General features: G+C 39.9%; 1 protein-coding gene across 2 annotated transcripts; it reads left to right on the forward strand.

The window, feature by feature from the left end:
• The first annotated feature begins 11693 nt into the window (after positions 1–11693).
• Positions 11694–21448, forward strand: rnft1 (ring finger protein, transmembrane 1). Of its 2 annotated transcripts, none has more exons than XM_052115651.1 (9): positions 11694–11866; positions 12568–13010; positions 13098–13174; positions 15436–15536; positions 15900–16053; positions 16145–16303; positions 19165–19230; positions 19408–19509; positions 20495–21448. In XM_052115651.1, the coding sequence occupies exons 2-9, from the start codon at positions 12623–12625 to the stop codon at positions 20627–20629; spliced, it is 1182 nt and encodes a 393-aa protein (XP_051971611.1). In that variant the 5' UTR covers positions 11694–11866; positions 12568–12622; the 3' UTR covers positions 20630–21448. The 2 variants fall into 2 exon arrangements, with proteins under 2 accessions (XP_051971611.1, XP_051971612.1); XM_052115652.1 differs by having other exon boundaries at positions 12629–13010.
• Positions 21449–21655: the final 207 nt, after the last annotated feature.

A 21655-nucleotide genomic window follows, 5' to 3' on the forward strand; every position in this document is an offset into this window, starting at 1 on the left:
ATGTTATGATAAATGTTATTTAAAATTAAAATAAAATTTTCCAATTTAAATGAATGAGGAGTTTGAACTTTAAAATCTTTCTATTATTTTTTTAACTTTTGCTAGAAGTGCAAGAATTCTTTTGTGTTTCATTACAACTTAAGTGATATATAATGTGACTACATGCCCCGCTGGGTCAATGTGTGTTCAATTAAATGTAATTGTTTTTCTTTTTTTATTTAGTGTTCAGTAGTCAAGACTTATTCTTTATATTTTAATACTTATAATTTAAATATATTTACAGGATTAAAAAGAGTGACTAGCCCTAGACTTCCCTAATATTTAGGACAATATTAAATCCCAATTTAACTGAATTTAGCAGATCCTAATGTATTTTGACAACAGTGCAAATTATTCTATAATACAAAACCTGTTGAAACAATAAGCAATTCTTATGGTCTTCACTGTTCTTTATTATACAAACATCTGTTTGCAAATTCCAGACATGAGAATGTTAATAATTGTTGGTGGAATGTTGGATCTGTGTTATCAAAATCCAAAGGTAAACCAGCTGTCACGGTATTTAATCCTATGTCTCTTCCTTGTCTCGTGCCTTGTTCTTAGTGTGTGTTGTGTGGGTGCGTGAATGTGTGGGCGTGTTGTTTGTACCATGATTAGCGCTCTGCCGCAATCACTCCTCTCACCAGCTGTTACTCATTCCCATTCCCTTTAAATTCTCACCACTCTCTCATCTCCTTGTCAGATCGTTGTTTGTGATGTCCGGTGTTGTTCGCTCTTCAGAGTTCCAGTCCAGTTCTCTCGTTGTCCCTGTTTCGGGTCCTGTTTGCTGTTACCCGGATTCGCCGTGTCTGTTCAACACTTCCTTCACTCTTCTCACCACGCATCATCTGACCATTGGAGACTCTATGCCACTAGACCATCACCCCGACTTTTCCCCTATCTTCTCAATTTGACTGTCAATAAACTAATTGTCAACTTGCAACTTGCTTCCTAGCTTCATTACGCCACAGAACGATCTGACCACAAGATGGAAGCAGCGAGTAACAATTCAGACAGCCTAGAAGAATTCGTGATGAACAGCAGACTTCGTGATGGAGAACCAGGAGAAGAATCTCAATGACACGGCTCACGCTGTCCAGGCTCTAGTGGCGCAGGTGTCCGGACTCACCCAGCAAATTCAACTTCTGCGAGCTCCCACTGCGCCACCCAGCACCGCTGATTCCTCAACCACCACCAGCCCCTCCCAGTCGGAGCCCCGCCTACCGGTTCCAGAGCTATATTCAGGTGAACCTAATTTTTGCCGAGCTTTTCTAACACGATGCTCAATGCATTTTTCTTTACAACCCAGAACATTCTGTGATGAAAGAACCAAGGTCGCTTTTGTCCTGACGCTACTTTCTGGGAGAGCTGCCCTTTGGGGAACGGGCGTGTGGGAGAATCAAGATGAATGCTGCACCTCTTTTCAAGCACTCTCCGCGGAGATGAAGCGAAGCTTTCGACCGTGCTGTCTCCGGTAGAGAGGCAGCCAGAGTGCTGGTCGACTTAGCGCCAGGGGAGAGATCTGTATCAGACTTTTCTATCGAAGTTCGACGCTAGCGGCGGAGAGCCAATGGAACGAGGAGGCGCAGTGGGACATGTTCCTGCATGGGCTGGCTGATCGCGGCCCAAAAGGAGATATACGCCATGGATCTCCCCACCAAGCTAAACGATTTGATCGCCTTGGCGCTTAGAGTGGACGCAAGGTTATCCAGAATGGAACAGCGTAGTACAAACCAACCGCCTCTTGAGAGGATTAGGCGGTCAATGTTCTGGAGGCGGGACGCTGCTCAGCCCCGCTCTGTGATCCCGAGCCCATGCAGGTGGGTCGAGCCCGGCTTTCCGGAGGAGAAGGAAAGGCGGAGATCCCAGGGACTGTGTTTGTACTGTGGTGGTGCTGGACATTTTGCCTACAACTGTCCTTTAAAAGGATCCGCCCGATAGCAAGTATGAGGCTACTATCGGGTGGGATCTCCACGAGAAGACCTCATCCACATCTACCCTCCTTCCGTAAGTCTTCAATGGTCTAATCACCGCCACGACTGTCGAAAGCACTTCTGGATTCTGGGGTCGAAGGAAATTTCATGGACTACACTTTTGCACTCAACCACCAAGTCCCCTCAAGTCTCTCACTCACCGGATCGCTGTTCACGCTCTCAATGGCCAGAAACTTCCCACCATTTCCCTAGCCACTGAAGACATCACTCTCGCCACGCCAGGCAATCACACCGAGACCATCTCCTTCTACATACTGGACACTCCTCTTGCCCCCATCGTCCTTGGTCATCCCTGGCTCACCCATCACAACCCTAAAGTGGACTGGCAGTCTAAGTCTGTGTCAGCGTGGAGCACTCAATGTCATAAGTCTTGTCTTGTTTCTGCCTGTTCGCCTGTTTTTGTCCCTGTTTTTCAGGAAGAGGCGGTGGATTTATCTAACGTGCCCGCGGAGTACCTGGACCTGAAGGAGGTGTTCAGTAAGTCTCGGGCTGCTTCTCCCTCCACATCGCCCCTATGACTGTGCCATAGAGTTATTGCCAGGTACATCTCCTGCCTAAGGGCAAGTTATATTCACTCTCGATTCCAGAGAGGGAGGCTATGGAGAAATATATTTCTGATTCTCTAGCTAATGGATTCATCCGCCCTTCCTCTTCAGCCGGGGCGGATTCTTTTGTGGGGAAGAAGGATGGATCTCTGCGACCTTGCATTGATTATCGGGTTGAACAACATCACGGTAAAGAATACTTATCCTCTACCGCTGATGTCTTCAGCTTTTGAGAGGTTGCAGGGAGCATCCATCTTCACTTAAATTGGATTTACGTAATGCTTATCATTTGGTCCGCGATCAGGGAGGGGGATGAATGGAAAACCGCTTTTAACACCCCCAGGGGCACTTTGAATACTTGGTCATGCCGCTCGGCTTGTCCAACTCCCCAGCTGTCTTCCAGGCACTCGCCAATGACGTGCATGCGAGACATGGTTGATCAGTTCATATATGTTTACCTGGATGACATATTGATTTTTTCTTCTTCTCTCCAGGAACATGTGCAGCACGTCCGCTAGTGCTTCAGAGATTGCTAGAGAATGGGCTTTTGTCAAGGCGAGAAATGCGCTTTTCATGCACAGTCTGTTCCTTTCTTAGGGTACATCGTGTCGGTTGAGGGAATGCGATGGATCCTGAGAAGATCAAGGCTGTGGTAGATTGGCCAAGTCCAGAGTCTCGTAAGGCCCTACTGAGATTCCTGGGGTTCGCCAATTTCTACCGGGCGCTTCATTCGCAATTTCAGTCAACTAGCCACACCTCTGACCGCCCTGACCTCCCCAGAACAACGCTCAGGTGGTCAGACGCAGCTGAGGCCGCGCTTGCCAAACTGAAAGGTTGCTTTGTTTCAGCCCCCATCCTGATAACCCCTGATCCATCACGCCAGTTCGTGGTGGAGGTCGATGCATCAGAGGTGGGGGTAGGCGTAGTGCTATCCCAGCTGCTCTCCTTCAGACGACAAGATACACCCTTGCGCTGCTTTTTTCTCATCGCTTGTCCTCGGCCGAACGTAATTATGACATTGGTAACAGAGAGTTGTTGGCAGTCAAGTTAGCTTTGGAGGAATGGCGCCACTGGTTGGAGGGTTCGGGGTACCTTTTATCGCCTGGACCGATCACAAGAATTTGGAATATATTCGCGACAGCTAAAAGATTAAACTCCAGGCAGGCTCGGTGGGCTCTTTTTTCGGTCGCTTTGATTTTACTCTCGCATCACTCGGGTTCCAAGAACATCAAACCCGATTCTTTATCACGTATTTTTGATCACTCCAACGCTCGCCTACTCCCCGAAAGTGCATTTTACCAGAGACTCTATTCATCTCTACACTCACATGGGAGATCGAATCGAAGGTCAAGACGGCCTTAGAAGGGTAACGCCTCGCTCGGTGCCCACCGAACCGCTTTGTTTGTGCCGGAGGGGTTACGGTCCAGCTGCTATTCAGTGGGGACATTGTTCTAATGTGGCTTGTCATCCAGGAGTTAATCGAACTAAGTTTTTAGTCAAGCAACGCATTCTGGTGGCCTTTGATGGTTCGTGACGCTCACAGTTTTGTTTTGGCTTGCTCAGTCTGCGCCACTGGTAAGAGTTCCAATCGACCCCCAGACGGGTTACTTCAACCGCTGCCGGTGCCATCGATGACCCTGGTCCCATATCGCTCTAGATTTTATCACCGCCTCCCACCCTCACAGGGACACACGGTAGTTTTAACCGTGGTGGACCGGTTCTCGGCTACGCCCACTTCATTCCCTTGCCCAAATTACCCTCTGCCAAGGAGACAGCGGTGATTGTCATTGACCACGCCTTTCGCTACATGGCCTCCCGACAGATGTGGTCTCTGACAGAGGACCCCAATTTGTGTCCAAATTTTGGCGAGAATTTTGTAAATTACTGGGAGCTACTGTTAGTCTGTCCTCAGGGTTTCATCCCCAGAGCAATGGTCAATCTGAGCGAGCCAACCAGGATCTGGAGAGAACGCTACGATGTTTGGTATCCAAGAATCCTTCCTCATGGAGTCAGCAACTGTCTTTTGTTGAGTACGCCCACAACACGCTACCAGTATCATCCACGGGCCTATCTCCGCTTGAGTGTAGTGTAGGTTACCAGCCACCTATTTTTCCTAGTCTGGAATCCGGTCGCGTCCCTCCGCCACGCTTCGTCCAGAGGTGTCACCGCGACTTGGACTAGGGCCCGGAGACTCTACTCCAAGTGGGGTCACGCACCAAGGCCAAAGCTGATCGCCACCGGTCTAGGGCCTCCCGTGATAACGCCGTTGGTCAAAAAGTGTGGCTTTCTACTAAGAACATTCCTCTACGCTCCGTGATCTAATAAACTTGCACCTAAATTTATTGGCCCGCTCGCTGTCACCAAGATCGTTAGTCCGGTGGCAGTCCGCCTCAACCTTCCTCCAGCTGCACAGGAGAATTCACCCGTATTTCATGTATCCAAAATAAAACCCGCCTTTTATTCCTCAAGATTAACCCGCCAGTTCTGTTCCCCCGCACGACTCGTGAGACGGGAACCTACTTATTCGGTCAACCGTGATTCTGGACTCAAGACGGAGGGGACGCTGGATTTCAGTACCTGGTGGACTGGGAAGGTTACGGTCCGGAGGAGAGAGGTTGGGTACCGCCAGAGACATTCTGGATCACTCCCTTATCGATGACTACAATCGGCAGGTAGGGAGCCTGGGAACGCCAGGAGGCGCTCCTAGGGGAGGGGTACTGTCACGGTATTTAATCCTATGTCTCTTCCTTGTCTCGCGCCTTGTTCTTAGTGTGTGTTGTGTGGGTGCGTGAATGTGTGGGCGTGTTGTTTGTACCATGATTAGCGTCTGCCGCAATCACTCCTCTCACCAGCTGTTACTCATTCCCATTCCCTTTAAATTCTCACCACTCTCTCATCTCCTTGTCAGATCGTTGTTTGTGATGTCCGGTGTTGTTCGCTCTTCAGAGTTCCAGTCCAGTTCTCTCGTTGTCCCTGTTTCGGGTCCTGTTTGCTGTTACCCGGATTCGCCGTGTCTGTTCAACACTTCTCTTCACTCTTCTCACCACGATCATCTGACCATTGGAGACTCTACGCCACTAGACCATCACCCCGGACTTTTCCCCTATCTTCTCAATTTGACTGTCAATAAACTAATTGTCAACTTGCAACTTGCTTCCTAGCTTCATTACGTCACACCAGCAGCTTAACATGCTGTCCTCTTCTTTTTCATCAAATAATCCTTTTGGAGGTGAGTCAGTCAATGGCAGGCAATAGCAGTCGACCTTGTGCAGTAGGCCCAGCATGTGTGATATATGCTAATATATATACATTTAAAGTACAGGAAGCTGACATTAATTAACGCATAATGATATGCACACAAAGTTGTTCTGCCGTGCCGTGTATCTCTGAGAGATGTGTTGACAACACACTGTATGATAATTGAGAGTGTAGATTAATAACTGCAGTGTGAAGGTGAAGCCATTGACCAAGCACCTATTGACAGAGCATCCATCTATCTATCCGTCCGTCCGTCCGTCCGTCCGTCTGTTCGTCCATCCATCTGAATCTGTCAATAAAATATGGAGATGAATGAGAAGTATGTATGATGTGTGACATGGTACTTATGTATGCTATACTAAAAGCCATTTGTTGACCTCATTGAAGGGTGGATGTACATAATATCCATTTCAGATGAGAGAAAATCATAAATGTGAAAAGAGGGGTTATCGGCAGGGTTAACCACACACACACACACACACACACACACACACACACACACACACACACACACACACACACACACATTCACACACCTGAGGGTAGGTGATCATCTCCCTCTCCATGAAGCACCAAATCCACGAGAGATCAGGTTGTCATGGTAACTGACCAACAAGCTGATTAAGGGAGCTCTGATAGAGAGTGTGAGTACACTAGTGATAATGAGACATTAAACTCAGACAAAGAATCACATCAAACACAGTTTCTACTTGTTAAATGGCTGAAAATTGCTGCAGAATTTCAATCTCAGATCACTAGCTCACACCTAGAACACCTAGAGCAGCAACACTGATGAGATATTTAAGAAAATAAAATCTTATTCAGTATCTAACAGGAGGTCACAGGCACTTCAGCTGGAATGGTCTGGATAGTTTTTTATGTGCCAGCTGAACAGGTCATATAAAAGTGTTTTGTTAGCTTGTGCCAAGCATAAATTAATGAATTGTTTACACTCATTGTATTGCCTGTTGTTTCTTTTTCTGCATGGTCTGAATAAATAAAATAAAAAATCCAATTTAAATATTAATAATGAAAACTTATGTATATAAATGTGGGAAAATGTGACGTGACAATGTTTTGTAATGCCTTAACTTAAAAAGCAGCTACAAACCAGGTATACCCTTTCAGTATCAGCTTTGGTTAAAACCTGATAAATACACACACAAAAGCACACATATGTACATATACGTAACCCCTCTGAATCTATCACCGGACAGATCTTTTATTAAGAATAAAGATTTAGATTTCTTAATTCGTGGTCGATCCTTTGTTTACACCAAGTCCTGGCTATGAGGCGCCATCTGCTGTTGATGGAACATTTATGAGTACAGCCACATTGCCTGGCCAAAATAAATAGAAAAGAATGAAAAGTCACCATTTGGATTTAAATTAGCAGATACCTAAGAGCCTATGATTGGATCATTACAGTGCAGTGATTAATATGTTTCAGCTGGCAACAAATATTTTAACCTTTACAGATGCAGTGTATAGCTTCTCATTTCTTAAACAGCCGTCCATGTCAGAAGACGTATCCCATGGTTGTGGAAAAGATTTTACTGTGTTTCAGAAGGGGCAAATTATTGGCCTGTATCAAGCAAAAAGTAAACAACTAAGGAGATTGCTGAAATCACTGGAATTTGATTCAAAACTGTCCAATGCATTATTTAAATCTGGCAGGATAGTGGCGAAATGTCAGCTTCACAGAACAAATGTGGATGGAGAAAAATCTTGAATGATCGTGATCGGAGATCACTAAAATGCTTGGTGGATTCACATAGTAAAAAATCAACACTAGAACTCACAGCTATGTTTAATAGTGAAAGTAAGAGCATTTCCACACATGTGATGAGAACTTACAGGACTGGGACTAAACAGCTGTGTGGCCACAAGGAAGCCACTTGATACTGAGGCTATAAAACAACTTGAATTGGCTAAGGAGCATAAAGATTGGACTGTGGAGCAATGGAGAAAGATCGTGTGGTCTGATGAGTCCAGATTTACCCTATTCCAAAGCGATGGGTGCATCAGGGTAAGAAGAGAAGCACATGAAGCGACTGTACAAGCCTCTGGAGGCAGTGTTATGATCAGGGATTGCTTCAATTGGTCAGGTCTAGGCTCAGCAACATTATGTGGCAATAAAATGAAGTCAGCTGACTACCTGAATGTACTGAATAACCAGGTTATCCCATCAATGGAGTTTTTCTTCACTTACAACACGAACATATTCCAGGACGACAATGTCAAGATTCATCTGGCTCAAATTGTGAAGGAGTTGTTCAGGGAGCATGAGGAATCATTTTCACACATGAACTGGCCACAGAGTCCTGACCTTAACCCCATTGAAAGTATCTGGAGAAAACTTTACGGAGTGGTTTAACTCTCCCGTCATCAATACAAGATCTCGGCCAAAAATTAATGCAACCCTGGATGGAAATAAATGTTGCGATGTTGCATAAGGTTTTTGAAACTATGCCACAATGAATATGTGCCGTAATGAAAGTTAAAGGCGCTCCAAAGAAATATTAGAGTATGCACATTTTTTGGGGGCCAGGCAGTGTATAACACTTTTGGCTACACTGCACAAATAGGCAGTTTTATTCACATGAGAAGCCTTTATCTGTCTACCAACAAAATAAACATCAAACACCTACATACATAGTTTTCCTAACCCTGGTACAAAGCATCCTGACATGCACACACATGCCCAGGGACTAAAAACGGTTGAAGGAACGAAAACCGATAAAAAAATAAAAATAATAATAATAATACATATATCACCCCCCATAAAAATAATAATAATAATACATATTATGTATTACCCCCCATAAAAATAATAATAATAATACATATATCACCCCCCATTTGGCACACGGCAAATTCAAAACTGTGTTATTTTAATAGCAATATATAGTCAGGGGCCTAGAATTACTTGCTACAGCCCTCACCCACCCATCCATCCAACCAACCAAGAGCATAGATTCGGTTCGAAAATTGGGGGTGTTGAAGTGAAGTTTAGGAGCTTCTTCTACATATCTTTGTATAAATATGGTATAAATATACAGGATTTGTACTTACTTGTCTTGCATATTGGAATCTACACCCCTGCAACCAAACATCCACCTACCTATATCCATCTATCCATCAATCTACCTATTAATCCATAGATTAACTCTACTTAGCAAAATAATTTACACTGCAAAATGATCTATCTACAGAGACAAAGCTAATATGATTGTGCAATATTCACAGTTATTGCGTTGAAGAAAGTTGTTACAAGAGACAGGGATGAAAAAGACTGAATGAGATAACACGAGGGAGTCTGTCTGTCACTGTTCACCATATCCAATTCCTCCTCTTGATATGACCATTCATAGCTGACAGGTAGCAATTTATGTGTCAAGTTATATAAGCTATGCTTACTGTCTTCACTTGGCCATCTACTTTACTTCCAGCCTCCCCATTGAGTAACATGATTATACGGTAGTGAAGGAGAGGGGAGTAGATCTTACACTGACCTCATTAACCTTGTGTTAAGTTTAACTCCGTAATGAGAAAGAGAGAGAGAGAGAATCCCCAAATAAATGTATTACATCTTACTGTCATACTATATATATATATATATATATATATATATATATATATATATATATATATATATATATATATATATATATATATATATATATATTATTATTTTTAATGTGTAAGGCAGTTAGCACAATCCACTTTGAACTTATCGACTTACTTTTATATTAGCTATTGATAGACAAGTTATTTTTACATTAAACCCTAAAACCCTTTATATATCGCAGATAAATACTTTTCTGAAGACCTATTTGTAGTCAGAGTTTATGATTAGTATACATCCCCTGCAATTCAAGAGACAGTACCAGTTGTTATGTGTCACATTAGCATCATCTAAAAGTATAACAAGGTACTTAATTCCCACCCCTTCACCAATTAAGTAGCATTAAGCATGATTTAAAAAGCTTGGTTACATGGAATGACCCATAAATGTGAAGTGATGGTCTGATCACATCTGAACACAGAGGTCTTTCTGTAAGAGCACAGTCTGGGAATGTGTGGCTGTGTAAGTGATCAATAATCTATGTGTCTGCAGATTGGAATGTCTGTACTGCCAAGCCAGGGAAGGTTCGCAATGCATTTCTGGGCAATTGAACACACACTGATATTTGCATCCCCAAAATGCAGAAGCTTTGCTCTATGTTGCCTAATTTTCAGTGTCAATAATTTGTACATAGCAATATACTGTATGCCTGAATAAACATTCAGCATGGGTTATTTGATATCCAACTCCTCTGTAACATAGAGGTCATGTCTGCTGTCTGAGCACTTAAGTTTGTTGGATTTAACAAACATTTTGTTTTCAGCTCAGTTTTCAGATTTATTTGTACAGTACTTTCAACACTAGAAATAATTGCAAAGCAGCTTTAGTTTTAGGCCTAGTACCCCTTTAAGCAAGTGCAAGGTGACAGTTGCAAGAAACCCTGAATGAGAGTAAGAAATAAACCTTGTGAAGTCAGAGGTCCATTTTGAATTTTACTGTAGGATAGCAACAAAACTGCATGTTAATATCCAGAGCAGACAGGCAGTTTAGTTGTTGGTTAGTCAAGTGAGGACAATGTGAGTGAGTGGGGGTGAAAGGCTATACTGTGTGATACTGCATGGACATATCTGCAGTGGCCAAGGGAATAAAGAAAATGAGAGACAAACAGCACACATGGACAACACTTGGCATTATCAACCATCATCATCAAACGAGAATGCCAGTGAGTGGAGACTTACCCACACAAATAAATGCAATAAATCATAGGAATAACCATGTTCAACACAAGATAAACTCAATCAACAACATTTTTGGCATAATTTTGAATACTACAAAAATGATTTCTACTCGTCCCTCCTTTTCTTTAAAAAAGGTTACAGTGAGACACTTACAATGGAAGTGAATGGGGCCAATATTTGAAGGGCTTAATGGCAGAAATGTGAATCTTATAATTTTATAAGAGCACTCATGTGATTTCCTCTGTTAAAACTTGAGTATTATTTAAGATGTAAAGTTGTTTAAATCATCGTAAATGGGGGATTATAGGATTAAGGGTATCATGCAACGAAGTTTCATGATCGCCAGACAGATACTTTTAAGGGGATGGATGTCGGCAGGAGCGCCCTCATTTCAGGAGTGGTGCTCGGAGGTGGGGAGAGTGGCAGTCTTTGAAGAAGGGTCGTTTAGAAGACTGGGGACATTTTACTTGTTTGTGGGGAAATGGGTCAGATATCTGCCATTTCTGGATGTGTGATCATTATTATTACATTTTTCTTTATTTTTTGTGTGTGTCTATAATCATGTATTACCACTGGGATGTTGTTGGGGGTCAGGGTGTGGTTGTGGATTGGGAGCGGTAATAGTGGGGGTTAATTGTTGATTCTGTGTATATATAGAATGTTTTGTTTTTCTGTGTTCAATATGAAATAAATATAACAACATTTGCTATGGCATTAAATTAAGAGATACCCATAATCTTGGATAACTTTAATTTAAACCATATTTTTATTCATTTGTTTTATTTTTATTGTGGACTGGAATTAAGGTGTAATATTGTAGCGATTGTCAAAAAAAAATATAATAATAATAATAAATAAATATATATATAAAATCTATAAGCCTCTTAAAAGCTTGTTTTCTATATATTGCTCAAAACAAGTATGCCTTGTGCGCAATAACATTTCCTTCGTGTACCTCAAATTGTGTTAGAAGAGGGCCTTTATTTTGAAAAACCTCAGAGCAGCCATGTAGAGGACTTTTCTTGTGTTTCCTGTTGTCGAGTCACACAGGTTTCTGTAGGGCAGATGAGGCTCCCGGACCATGTAAAGCTGAAACTAAACTCCTCTAGACGATAAGCTGTTTTGATTATTATTTCTTCATTATTTTTGATTGTTCAAAGACCGCTATAGCATGTAGAATGGGGATCGGTGCTTTATCATGAAACTCCGCGCGAAGTATGACAGGTATGTATTAATAATAGGCAACTATCGCACTAATACTTAACCTTAAAAAAGTGATTATGGCTGCCAAATATATCCTGCTAACTTTCATTGTTCATTACAGTTATCCATGTATGTTATTTTCATGAATAGTCGTGTAAACAAACTTATACTACTGTAATGTGTACTAGTGAACTATACAAACAATCCTTTAAAGGGGCACTCATTAATTTCCCCCCATTAGAAAAGTTTTACTCCTAAATATATTAATAGTAATTTTGCAACATATGTTTAAAATCATGAGCACTCACATGAGATGAGGACTATAGTCATATCAGTAACCCAATAAAAGCTGTTTTATTGTACATGGGGCAGGGGTGCCCATGGCCTCATGGGGGCTGCCATTTTAGCATCACATGACCATCTTAATTCTACTCACTTAATCTCATTAACCTTATTGCTATTGGACAAGTTCACTCTTGGATTGAATGAATCATGGCTGATTGTGAAAAGTGAATTTCTGCCATGTCAACTGTAACTGAAAACTATTGATTTTGAAGGATGCTGCACCCACACCACTAAGTGTCACTGTAATTCCAACATGACACAAACAAAACGTTACTGAGTGCACCTTTGAGATGTGCCCATGGTCTTGTTCTTTCATCGAAGTGTCAATATGAATGGTAGTTCTCATAATTTTTGGTTTTGTTTATTTCCCAACACAGAAAGGCATATATCGAGTACAGAAGAGTTCTTTAACTGACAGATTTATCTGATCTGATGCAGCCCAAACCTAGCCCACAAGAGGGGAATGAGCTGTCATTAAACCTGCAGCCAGAGCTGCTCGACGGGATGCCTGGGGCTGGAACGTCCAATGGTCTGGAAACTGGCGAGGATGTCCGGGTTCCCATGACCAGCTCGTCTGGGCCGACAGGTGGAAGAGGTGCGACCTCGAGGAGGGTGAGAGCAGCCAGCCACAGCCACTCTCATTCACACGTGCACGGGCACACACGCGGCAATCAGGAGTCTGACAGTGGCGAGACTGACCTGGAATCCGGAGAATCCAGCAGCTCATTATCGGAGCTGCGTTACATCCTGCGCTGGGTCAAGAAAAGTCTTCCCTTCATCATTATTCTGTGCGCAAAACTAGTCATTCAGCATGCTCTGGGTACGTGCAGAAACAGATGTTGATGTTGTTTGTTCTCATGTGTCAAGTTTACAACTCCTGTCACAGTTTAGTTGTTGTCCTCTTCAGGTCTGGCTGTTGCAGTTGGTCTGTTTACCACTTTTATGTATGTCAACAAAAGCATTCAAACGCAAGTATTTCTCCACGTAAGTCACACTTATTAATATGAATAATTAAAAGAGTTAATTATAACTCTTTTTTTTTTTTATTATATTATAGATAATTAACATTAGTTAACTACAATTAGGGTAAAAGATCTGGGCTGGTAGCCGCAAGCCCAGATCTTTGGTCAGATAAATGGTCTGCTCACACCAAGAGCTAAACTATTATGCACTCTGGCCATTCACATGCTTAATGAAAAATATTACACATCTAATAATGGGATAATGATGGTTTTCAATGGGACAATGATGTTTTTTTTTTGGTCTATTCTATTAAATTATTCAAAAAAGCATTACAAATGCAATTCACAAAACAATACTACTTGAATACACCTCTTCTAATAATAACGTGTTTTCAATTACTGAGTTCAGAGTAATTTCAATCTTTTTTCGGGGGCTTACATTGTCATGTGGTGTAACTGTTTGGAGTTTCATTTGAGTTTAATTTAAATCTGAGATTCTTGAGAGAGAGAGAGAGAGAGAGAGAGAGAGAGAGAGATGTTAGCATGAGTAGTGCAGAAATGTATTTTATTATTAAAGTTAGAAGTAAAACTATTTTATTTTTAAATATGATTCATATTTGAAAATAATTTTCACTCTAAATCAAAGTCATGTAACTGATATGTCTGTGGCCATTTTGTTGTCATGTGACCAAAACAAACAGAGACCCATTTAGTTGAATATACACTGTTCAAGTTTGGGTCACTTACTCATTCTTTATTTATTTATTTCACATTTTAGAATAATAGTAATCACAACTATGGAATAACATTAATGGAACTATGGGAATTATGTTGTTACTACAAAATCCATTCAATAAATCAAAACTGTTATATTTTAGCATCTTCAAAGTAGATTGCCTTTTCCTAGAATTTGCAGACATGTACACTTGAAATTTCTCAACCAACTTCTTGAGGTATCACCCTGGGATGCTACTTAAACAGTATTGAAGAGTTCCCATCTATGTTGGGCACTTTTCCTTATTATTTTGTCCAATTCATCAATTTCAAAAACTTTTTTAATTTTTTTCATTACATTTGAGTTTTATAATGAAATAATTTAATATGGTGGCACAATTCGATTTTTGTCTACAACGAATTACAAACATTTAAGCATACGCATTCAGATCATAAGATTTTAAGATTATGAGAAACGTTTCAGTCTAGTGTTTCAAAACGTTTGACAGCTGGCAGCCAAAAGTTTGGAATAATGTACAGATTTTGCTGTTTCGGAAGGAAATAGGTACTTCAATTCACCAAAGTGATCACATTCAACTGATCACAAATTAAAGTCAGGACATTACTGATGTAAAAAAACAGCACCATCATTATTTGTAAAAAATAATTTTTTATAAAATTGCTAATTTGGTTCTAGAAAATCACTCGCCATAATATCAAACACTGTTGAAAGCTATTTGGTTCATTAAATGAAACTTAACATTGTCTTTGTGTTCGTTTTTGAGTTGACACAGTATGCAACAGACTGGCATGTCTTAAGGCCAATATTAGGTCAAAAATGTCTTTCTCTAGAAACTCGTCAGTCAATCATTGTTTTGAGGGATGAAGGCTATATGATGCTTGAAATTGCCTTACAGTAAAGAGAAGACTCTATGGGAAGAATTGCAAAGAAAAACAAAAAAATGCAGATATTGGACAACAGATGATTGGAAAAGTGTGTTACGGATCTTAAACCGATTGAGTTTTGTGGGATCAGTTAGACTGTAAGGTGTGTGAGAAGTGCCCGACAAGACAGCCACATCTATGGCAAGTGCTAGAGGAAGTTTGGGGTGAAATGTCACCTGAGAATCTGGACAAACTCACAGCTAGAATGCCAAAGATCTGCAAAGCTGTCATTGCTGCATGTGGAAGACTGTTTTATGAGAACTCTGAAGAAGTTTAAAAAAAAAATTTTTTCCTTCAAATTGTAATAGTAATTTTTCACTTTATTAATGTCCTGACTATACATTGTGATCAGTTGAATGACACTTTTTGAATAAAAGCATCCATTTCTTTCCATAAGAGCAAAATCTGTACATTATTCCAAACTTTTGGCCACCAGGGTGTGTACACGTATCGATAAATTAAAAAATGTATGAAACCTCTGATATTGATTAAATTAGTTTGCAGCTAACATGCTGTTGGTGGGAATCATCTTTAATATTGTACTGTAAAGTGTTTGTTTAATCACTATTTACTTCAGTTAATGATCTTCTGAAGCCTCTTCTGTTTTCTGTCTCATGTCTGTAGGACCGAAGGACAAAGTTGCACTGTGCCTGGCTCATGCTGTTCCTCATGTCCTCTAGTCTCCTTGTGTTTTACACTTTTTACACTCAGTCACTTTATCGATGGTTAGTATTTTAATTTACACTATATATTGCATTATCTGTAACTCTTTTGTAACCTGTTACAGCACAGTCTGTTTCTTTGGTATAGCCCAGTGATTAAACAACTAGGATGGTAACCACAAGGTTGCTGGTTCAAACACAACATTTAGTGATCCATGAATTTTCAAAGTTGTACCCTTGGGGAAGGTTTCCCTGTATTACTGTACACTGAATATATATTTGTTACAAATATTAGTGTCAAATAAATGTAAAAGCAGGTAAGTACCACATGCACTGCTTTGCAGAGCAGACCTGATTAAATCTTTACCTGCTCTTAATAATCTGTGTAATATAATGGCTCTCTCTTTCTTTCTTTTTGTCCCTCAGCCTCATCATTGCCAACCCGACAATTGATTTCCAAAATTTCTGGGAGGTTTTGTGGTCTGTTGGTGTGAGTAATTTCATTGTGAAGTTTGTCTTCATGGGGCTCAAGTGTCTTATTCTCCTCGTCCCCTCCCCCCTCATGGCGTACCGGCGTAGAGTGAGTATAATGTGTCACTTAGTGACATTATTTAGTTTGTAATGATTTGAATTGAAAGGCAGCATGACTGGATCTATCCTGCGTTCCACAGGGTCAGTGGTATATGCTTATTGAGGAGGTGGGGCAGGTGTATCAAGTGATTGCTCCGGTCCCACTCTGGTTCCGCTACCTGGTCAGCTATGATGAGATGGACACCTCAGTTGGACTTACTTTGGGAATCTTGCTGGCTTTGATCTACCTCATAATGAAGGTGTGCACAAGGAACCTTAGGAAACTTGGGCTGAGTAATAATACAGATTTTCCGATTAATCGTGATCTTCATTTGAACTATCCCGATATCGATTCTTAAAATGTACTCCATGTGTAACACTCTACAATGCGAGTGCATCACTTACATATGAGACCATATTTTGCGCTATGTGACTAAAAATGTCTGTGATTAGCCACTGGCTGGTAAATGTTTAGATATCACTCACCAGTGATATAGTGGTGAGGATGTGCGATCCACGCAACCCATTTGTTATTGAATAACATCTCTTTTGAAACCATTTCTGCAATTTATAGTCAGTAGTGAATCAAAAACATAAAAAAAAAAAGCATTTAATTCTAATCACACAGCGCGGATGTGGTAATGACTGTATGACTCCACTCTCATTAATGTGCACTGAACCGAAACACTATTGTCAGACACTCACTGAACCACAGCTATTCATAAAGAGACAGTACCATTTTGGCGCTTGTTTTACATATCAATGTTACAAAATTAAGCATGTAAACAAACATGTAACATGCATACCTGTGTGTGTGTGTGTATGTATGTATGTATGTATGTGTGTGTGTATGTGTATATATATATATATATATATATATATATATATATATATATATATATATATATATATATATATATATATATTCAATATAATATATGCAATTTCAAGACATCATATTATCGATGGAATTTATACATTTAAAGGGGTCATATAATGCCATTTTTGTACAAGTTAATATGAATCTTTAGGGTCTAAATGAAAACTTTGTAATATACTTTTATTAAAAATTCTCATTAGTATTTTAAGAAAACACTAATTTTACCTGCTCAAAAACAGCTCTGTTTTCAGCACGCCGTTTCAGTGCATATGACTTTAAATGATAATGAGCTTTGGTCACCCCGCCTCTCCGTTGCCTATACGAAAGCAAAAATAAGTGATCAGATAACATCAATTAGAGTATTAATAGTCTTGAATCATATGCATTGTGTTACCATTCATCTTCATGCAGTTATAACTGTTTTTTTGACATTAATTCTTAATCAGTAACATACAAGTAAACCAGGTGTAACTTAGTGTTACCATGTTAACTGTAACACCTGCGTACACAGTTTTTAATAACACAATAACCATAACGCGTTGTTCATTATAAACGTGGGATTATGAATTATATTGAGAACGTCGTAACGTTATGGAAAACATGCCGTAATGTACCCTGATTGTAAACATTAGCCACATTCATTGTGAAGCGTGCAAGCGATTTGCAAAGATTAATATAAAGGTTAATAAAACGTTACACTTACTTCTTCTGGAGGTGCAGAGGGAATATAAATAGTTGGTACCGAATCTTTTTCAGCAGCTTCTTAGCAAAACCAGCTTTATACTGACCCTCGTTTATAAAGCAGTCTGGTGAAAAATGATTCGCGCAAACATGAGCGCGTTGGCGTTGCTCGTGGGGAATATTCCCATCAGTAAACAAAACTCAGCCACTGCGTCTTCAGCGGTTCAGATTTAGGAACATCAAAATGACTGCTGTGTTCGTTATTACACCGAAGAACAGAACACCCACAATCGCTTAGGACGCCATTCTGCTCCAGTGTATCAACAATGATGACGGACTATGATTGACAGCTCAGCTCACGGCGAGGCGGTCTGTGTTGAAACACTGCTGTCAATCAACAATCCTGGGAGGAGCGTCCGACTGTGTGACGTCACACGGTCGAACGGCTCGATTTGAGGCAGGGGAAAATATATAAGGAGATTAAAACAAAAACACTGGATGGATTTTTATCATAATAGGATGGTTGTGTACAGGCACAGCCAACACACATTTCAGTACAATCAACTTGAAAAAGTGCATGTACCATTATATGACCCCTTTAAAAAAAATCTCAAATGTGACCAAAATTAATAATTAATTGAAATAAAATGTCTAAAATATTTTTTTATAATGTACTAAGGAGATAACATACAGTCATCCGGTTATTATCACAAAATAAGCTCCAACAAGAAAATCCGGATGCCGAAGCGGACAGGTCTTCGTGACGAGGAGGAGAGTGGGGCCGATCCGGCTGCATTTATCCCTCTCATCGGCTGATTAGCCTGATTGAGGCCGGGTGTGTGTAGGCTCGGCCCGGCCCACCCCCCTCCTCGTCACAGTTTTGTATCAGCCTGAATGGGAAAAATTGATTTGCGTTGAAATTATGTGAATATTAATAAATCACTGAAAAGCTAAAATCCACCTCCGGTTTATTTTGTGAAAATGATCTTATCACTCCTCATTATCCAGCCTATTACAAGACTAGTTGCCAAATAAATAATTAGCTTACTTATAGAGATTGCACACTGATCCGAGAAGCAGGAAAGATAACTTGTAAAACCTGGATGAGTGGTCTGATACGTAGATGTGCAATTGTTACTGATCAATATCAGACCGCTAGATGGCGCAAATTGACATAATTCTGATTGACAAATCGGAATCGAGGATTCCAGAGAGCTGTGCAATAAGTCAAAAGATCCACTTGCAAATTAACACCAATAGCTGAGAGAGAATTACTGGACATAACTGAAATATGCATAAATGAATCGGAATCAGTGAAACTTAGATGTGAGCTGAGATATTGATTTTCTATCTTTGTTTAGTTTTGACTTAAAGTTTCGTCTCTGTTTAGAAAAAGATCTAAAACACTGAGTGTAAATCATTGGAGAGGTTCTTCATCATTACAGGCCACTTCAGTTTGATATTTAACAGTTATAAGCTTGTAGATATATTAATATAATTATGATGTTGTGGCATGAAAATTCATTGTTCTGCTGTAATTACTTTGCTATTTCCCTTCAGCTTTTAGGACTGTACGGACAATGGGGATCTTTACAGAAAACTTTCCGGTCATTTTTCAGTTATGAGGTACAAAAGATTGACAGTATTTAAATAATGCTAGCCATTCACACAGATTATTTACCTCTGCTTCTCTCATTATTTGGAAATATTTGATTGGTTATCAGGAATCTAAAGAGTCCAATTATACAGAAATGTCTTTTAATTTGTACTTTATTTGTTTGCACGTTTTCACTCTGTTTGAAGTTGAATGGAGCCCCAGCCAGTCTGGCTCAGTGCAGGGATGCAGGAGACATTTGTCCGATCTGTCAGGCTGATTTTAAGCAACCTCGGGTCCTCGTGTGTCAGGTGAGAATGAGATCCACATTGAGTTTGAACTCTAATGTTAACCCCGTAAAGGTAGAGTAAGCAATTCCTGAGAAAGACTGCTGATATTTGAACTCAACAGTCAAATAAACACACCCCTCCCTTTAGTGCTCCTTCAGAAGCACCGCCCCCCCCCAAATTCATGCATGCGCAATAGTGTTGTGTGGATCGGTCCGATCCTATTTGTTTATTTTCCCATTTACAGAGCCAGGTCTGTGTATAAACTCCAGATTTATTTTCAGCACACACACAAAACGGACAGCTAGCGACCCTGAAGAGATATTCATAGAATTTGACAAAAAGTGTATTGGATTAAAATGACTTCATTAACTCAAGGTCATTCATTAACTTCACATTTCAAGGTCAAGTTTGGGAATTTGTACCTCAGCACTATAAACAGTGCACTTTACCAATTAAAAAAATAGTCCACATTTAATACAAGTTAAGCTAAATCGTTAGCATTTCTGGCATAATGTTGATTACCACAAAAATTCTATTTGACACGTCCCTTTTTTTCTTTATATGTAGCAAAAGTCTGGGTTACAGTGAGGCACTTGCAATGGAAGTGAATGTGGCCAATCTGTAAAAGTGTTTTAAAAGGATAGCTAACAATATGCATGTTAACATAATTTTAGTGTGATAAAATATCATTTCTGTGTCAAGTTATATCCAGTTTTACAACTTTGTTGGCATGATGCCATTACGCTGTATATCTTGTAATGCCAGTTAATATCTATGTACTGTATACATAGATATATTTACAGCTCAAATAATACACAAGTTTTAACAGAAGAATTAATGAAAGTGCTTTGATATAATGATAAGCTTATCATTTCTACCTTTAAACCACCCACAAACTGGCCCAATTTACTTCCGTATGTGCCTCAAAGTAACCTTGACTTCTGCTTAAAAGAAATACAGCTTCCAAGAACATAAGTACTAATGTAAACTGTTTTATTCCCCCCAGCATATCTTCTGTGAGGAATGCATAGCACAGTGGTTTAACCAGGAAAAGACCTGTCCCCTCTGCCGCACTGTTATCACAGACAAGGTGCACAAGTGGAAAGATGGTGCAACTTCAGCTTATTTACAAATCTACTGAACATGCTACTCACTGTGAGGATGAAGACACAGTGTTCTTACATGTTGAGACAGACTTGTTCTGACCAGCAGCAGATTTGCACAGTGCAAAAATGGCTCATATCAAACATCTCCACGTCTTTGTTGCGAGATCGCAAAGTTGAGAATGCAGCACTTGTTACAGGGCCATAGTCACTGGAGTAATGACAGCTATCTCTAGGTTGAGAGATGCATTTGATTTTTTTGTATAGATAAATCTTGTCAGAAAAACAAATGTGCTCACCAGCTGTTTGTATTATTATTATTGCATGTGGAGCTCCCTTATCATTTATTAGCCATTATAATTTATATTCTTCATTGTGGTTTTGCATGCCATCTTTGGTTTGACTAATTTCTCGACTTTTTACAGCATTTTTGGCTATAAGTGGTAAAACTTTATTTTCTTTTTCTTAAGGTGAGGACAAATGGATTTCTTTTATATGAAAGATATTCTTTGTAGTTACAGTTTTGTCACAACTCATCTATTAATCCTTATCACAAGGAGTTTGAAAGAATGCTGGCATTTCAAACTTTGTTTTTCCCTTTTAAAGTATTTTGATTTATTCAGTAATAATCTAAATTAAAAGGCATGTTTAAGTTTTCCAGGATGTTAATTCCACATGCCCACTACTGATTTATTAAGGATGTAGCATTAGAATTGTATGACTGTGATTTTATTATCAAGACCAGTGACTGAAGAGCAGATGTTTGTCAAATTTGCATCAACAAAATGTAATTCAGGCTCTACTGTACACAGATTCATGGTATTTTTCTAATGTTTGCAATAAACCAAAGAGTTTAGGAAGAAATATGGTTGTTTGTGTGTGTGTGTGTATGTATATATATATATATATATATATATATATATATATATATATATATATTTTAGTACCATGATACAGTAGTTACAATTGTATTTTTATTACGCATCAAGTATGTTTTGTAACGAAGAAGAGAGCTGACCAAATAAATATTTTTTATTTATCACGCATCTTATCACGTGACTCGC

The sequence above is a fragment of the Xyrauchen texanus genome, chromosome 43, assembly GCF_025860055.1.
Source record: "Xyrauchen texanus isolate HMW12.3.18 chromosome 43, RBS_HiC_50CHRs, whole genome shotgun sequence".
NCBI classification, from domain to species: domain Eukaryota; kingdom Metazoa; phylum Chordata; class Actinopteri; order Cypriniformes; family Catostomidae; genus Xyrauchen; species Xyrauchen texanus.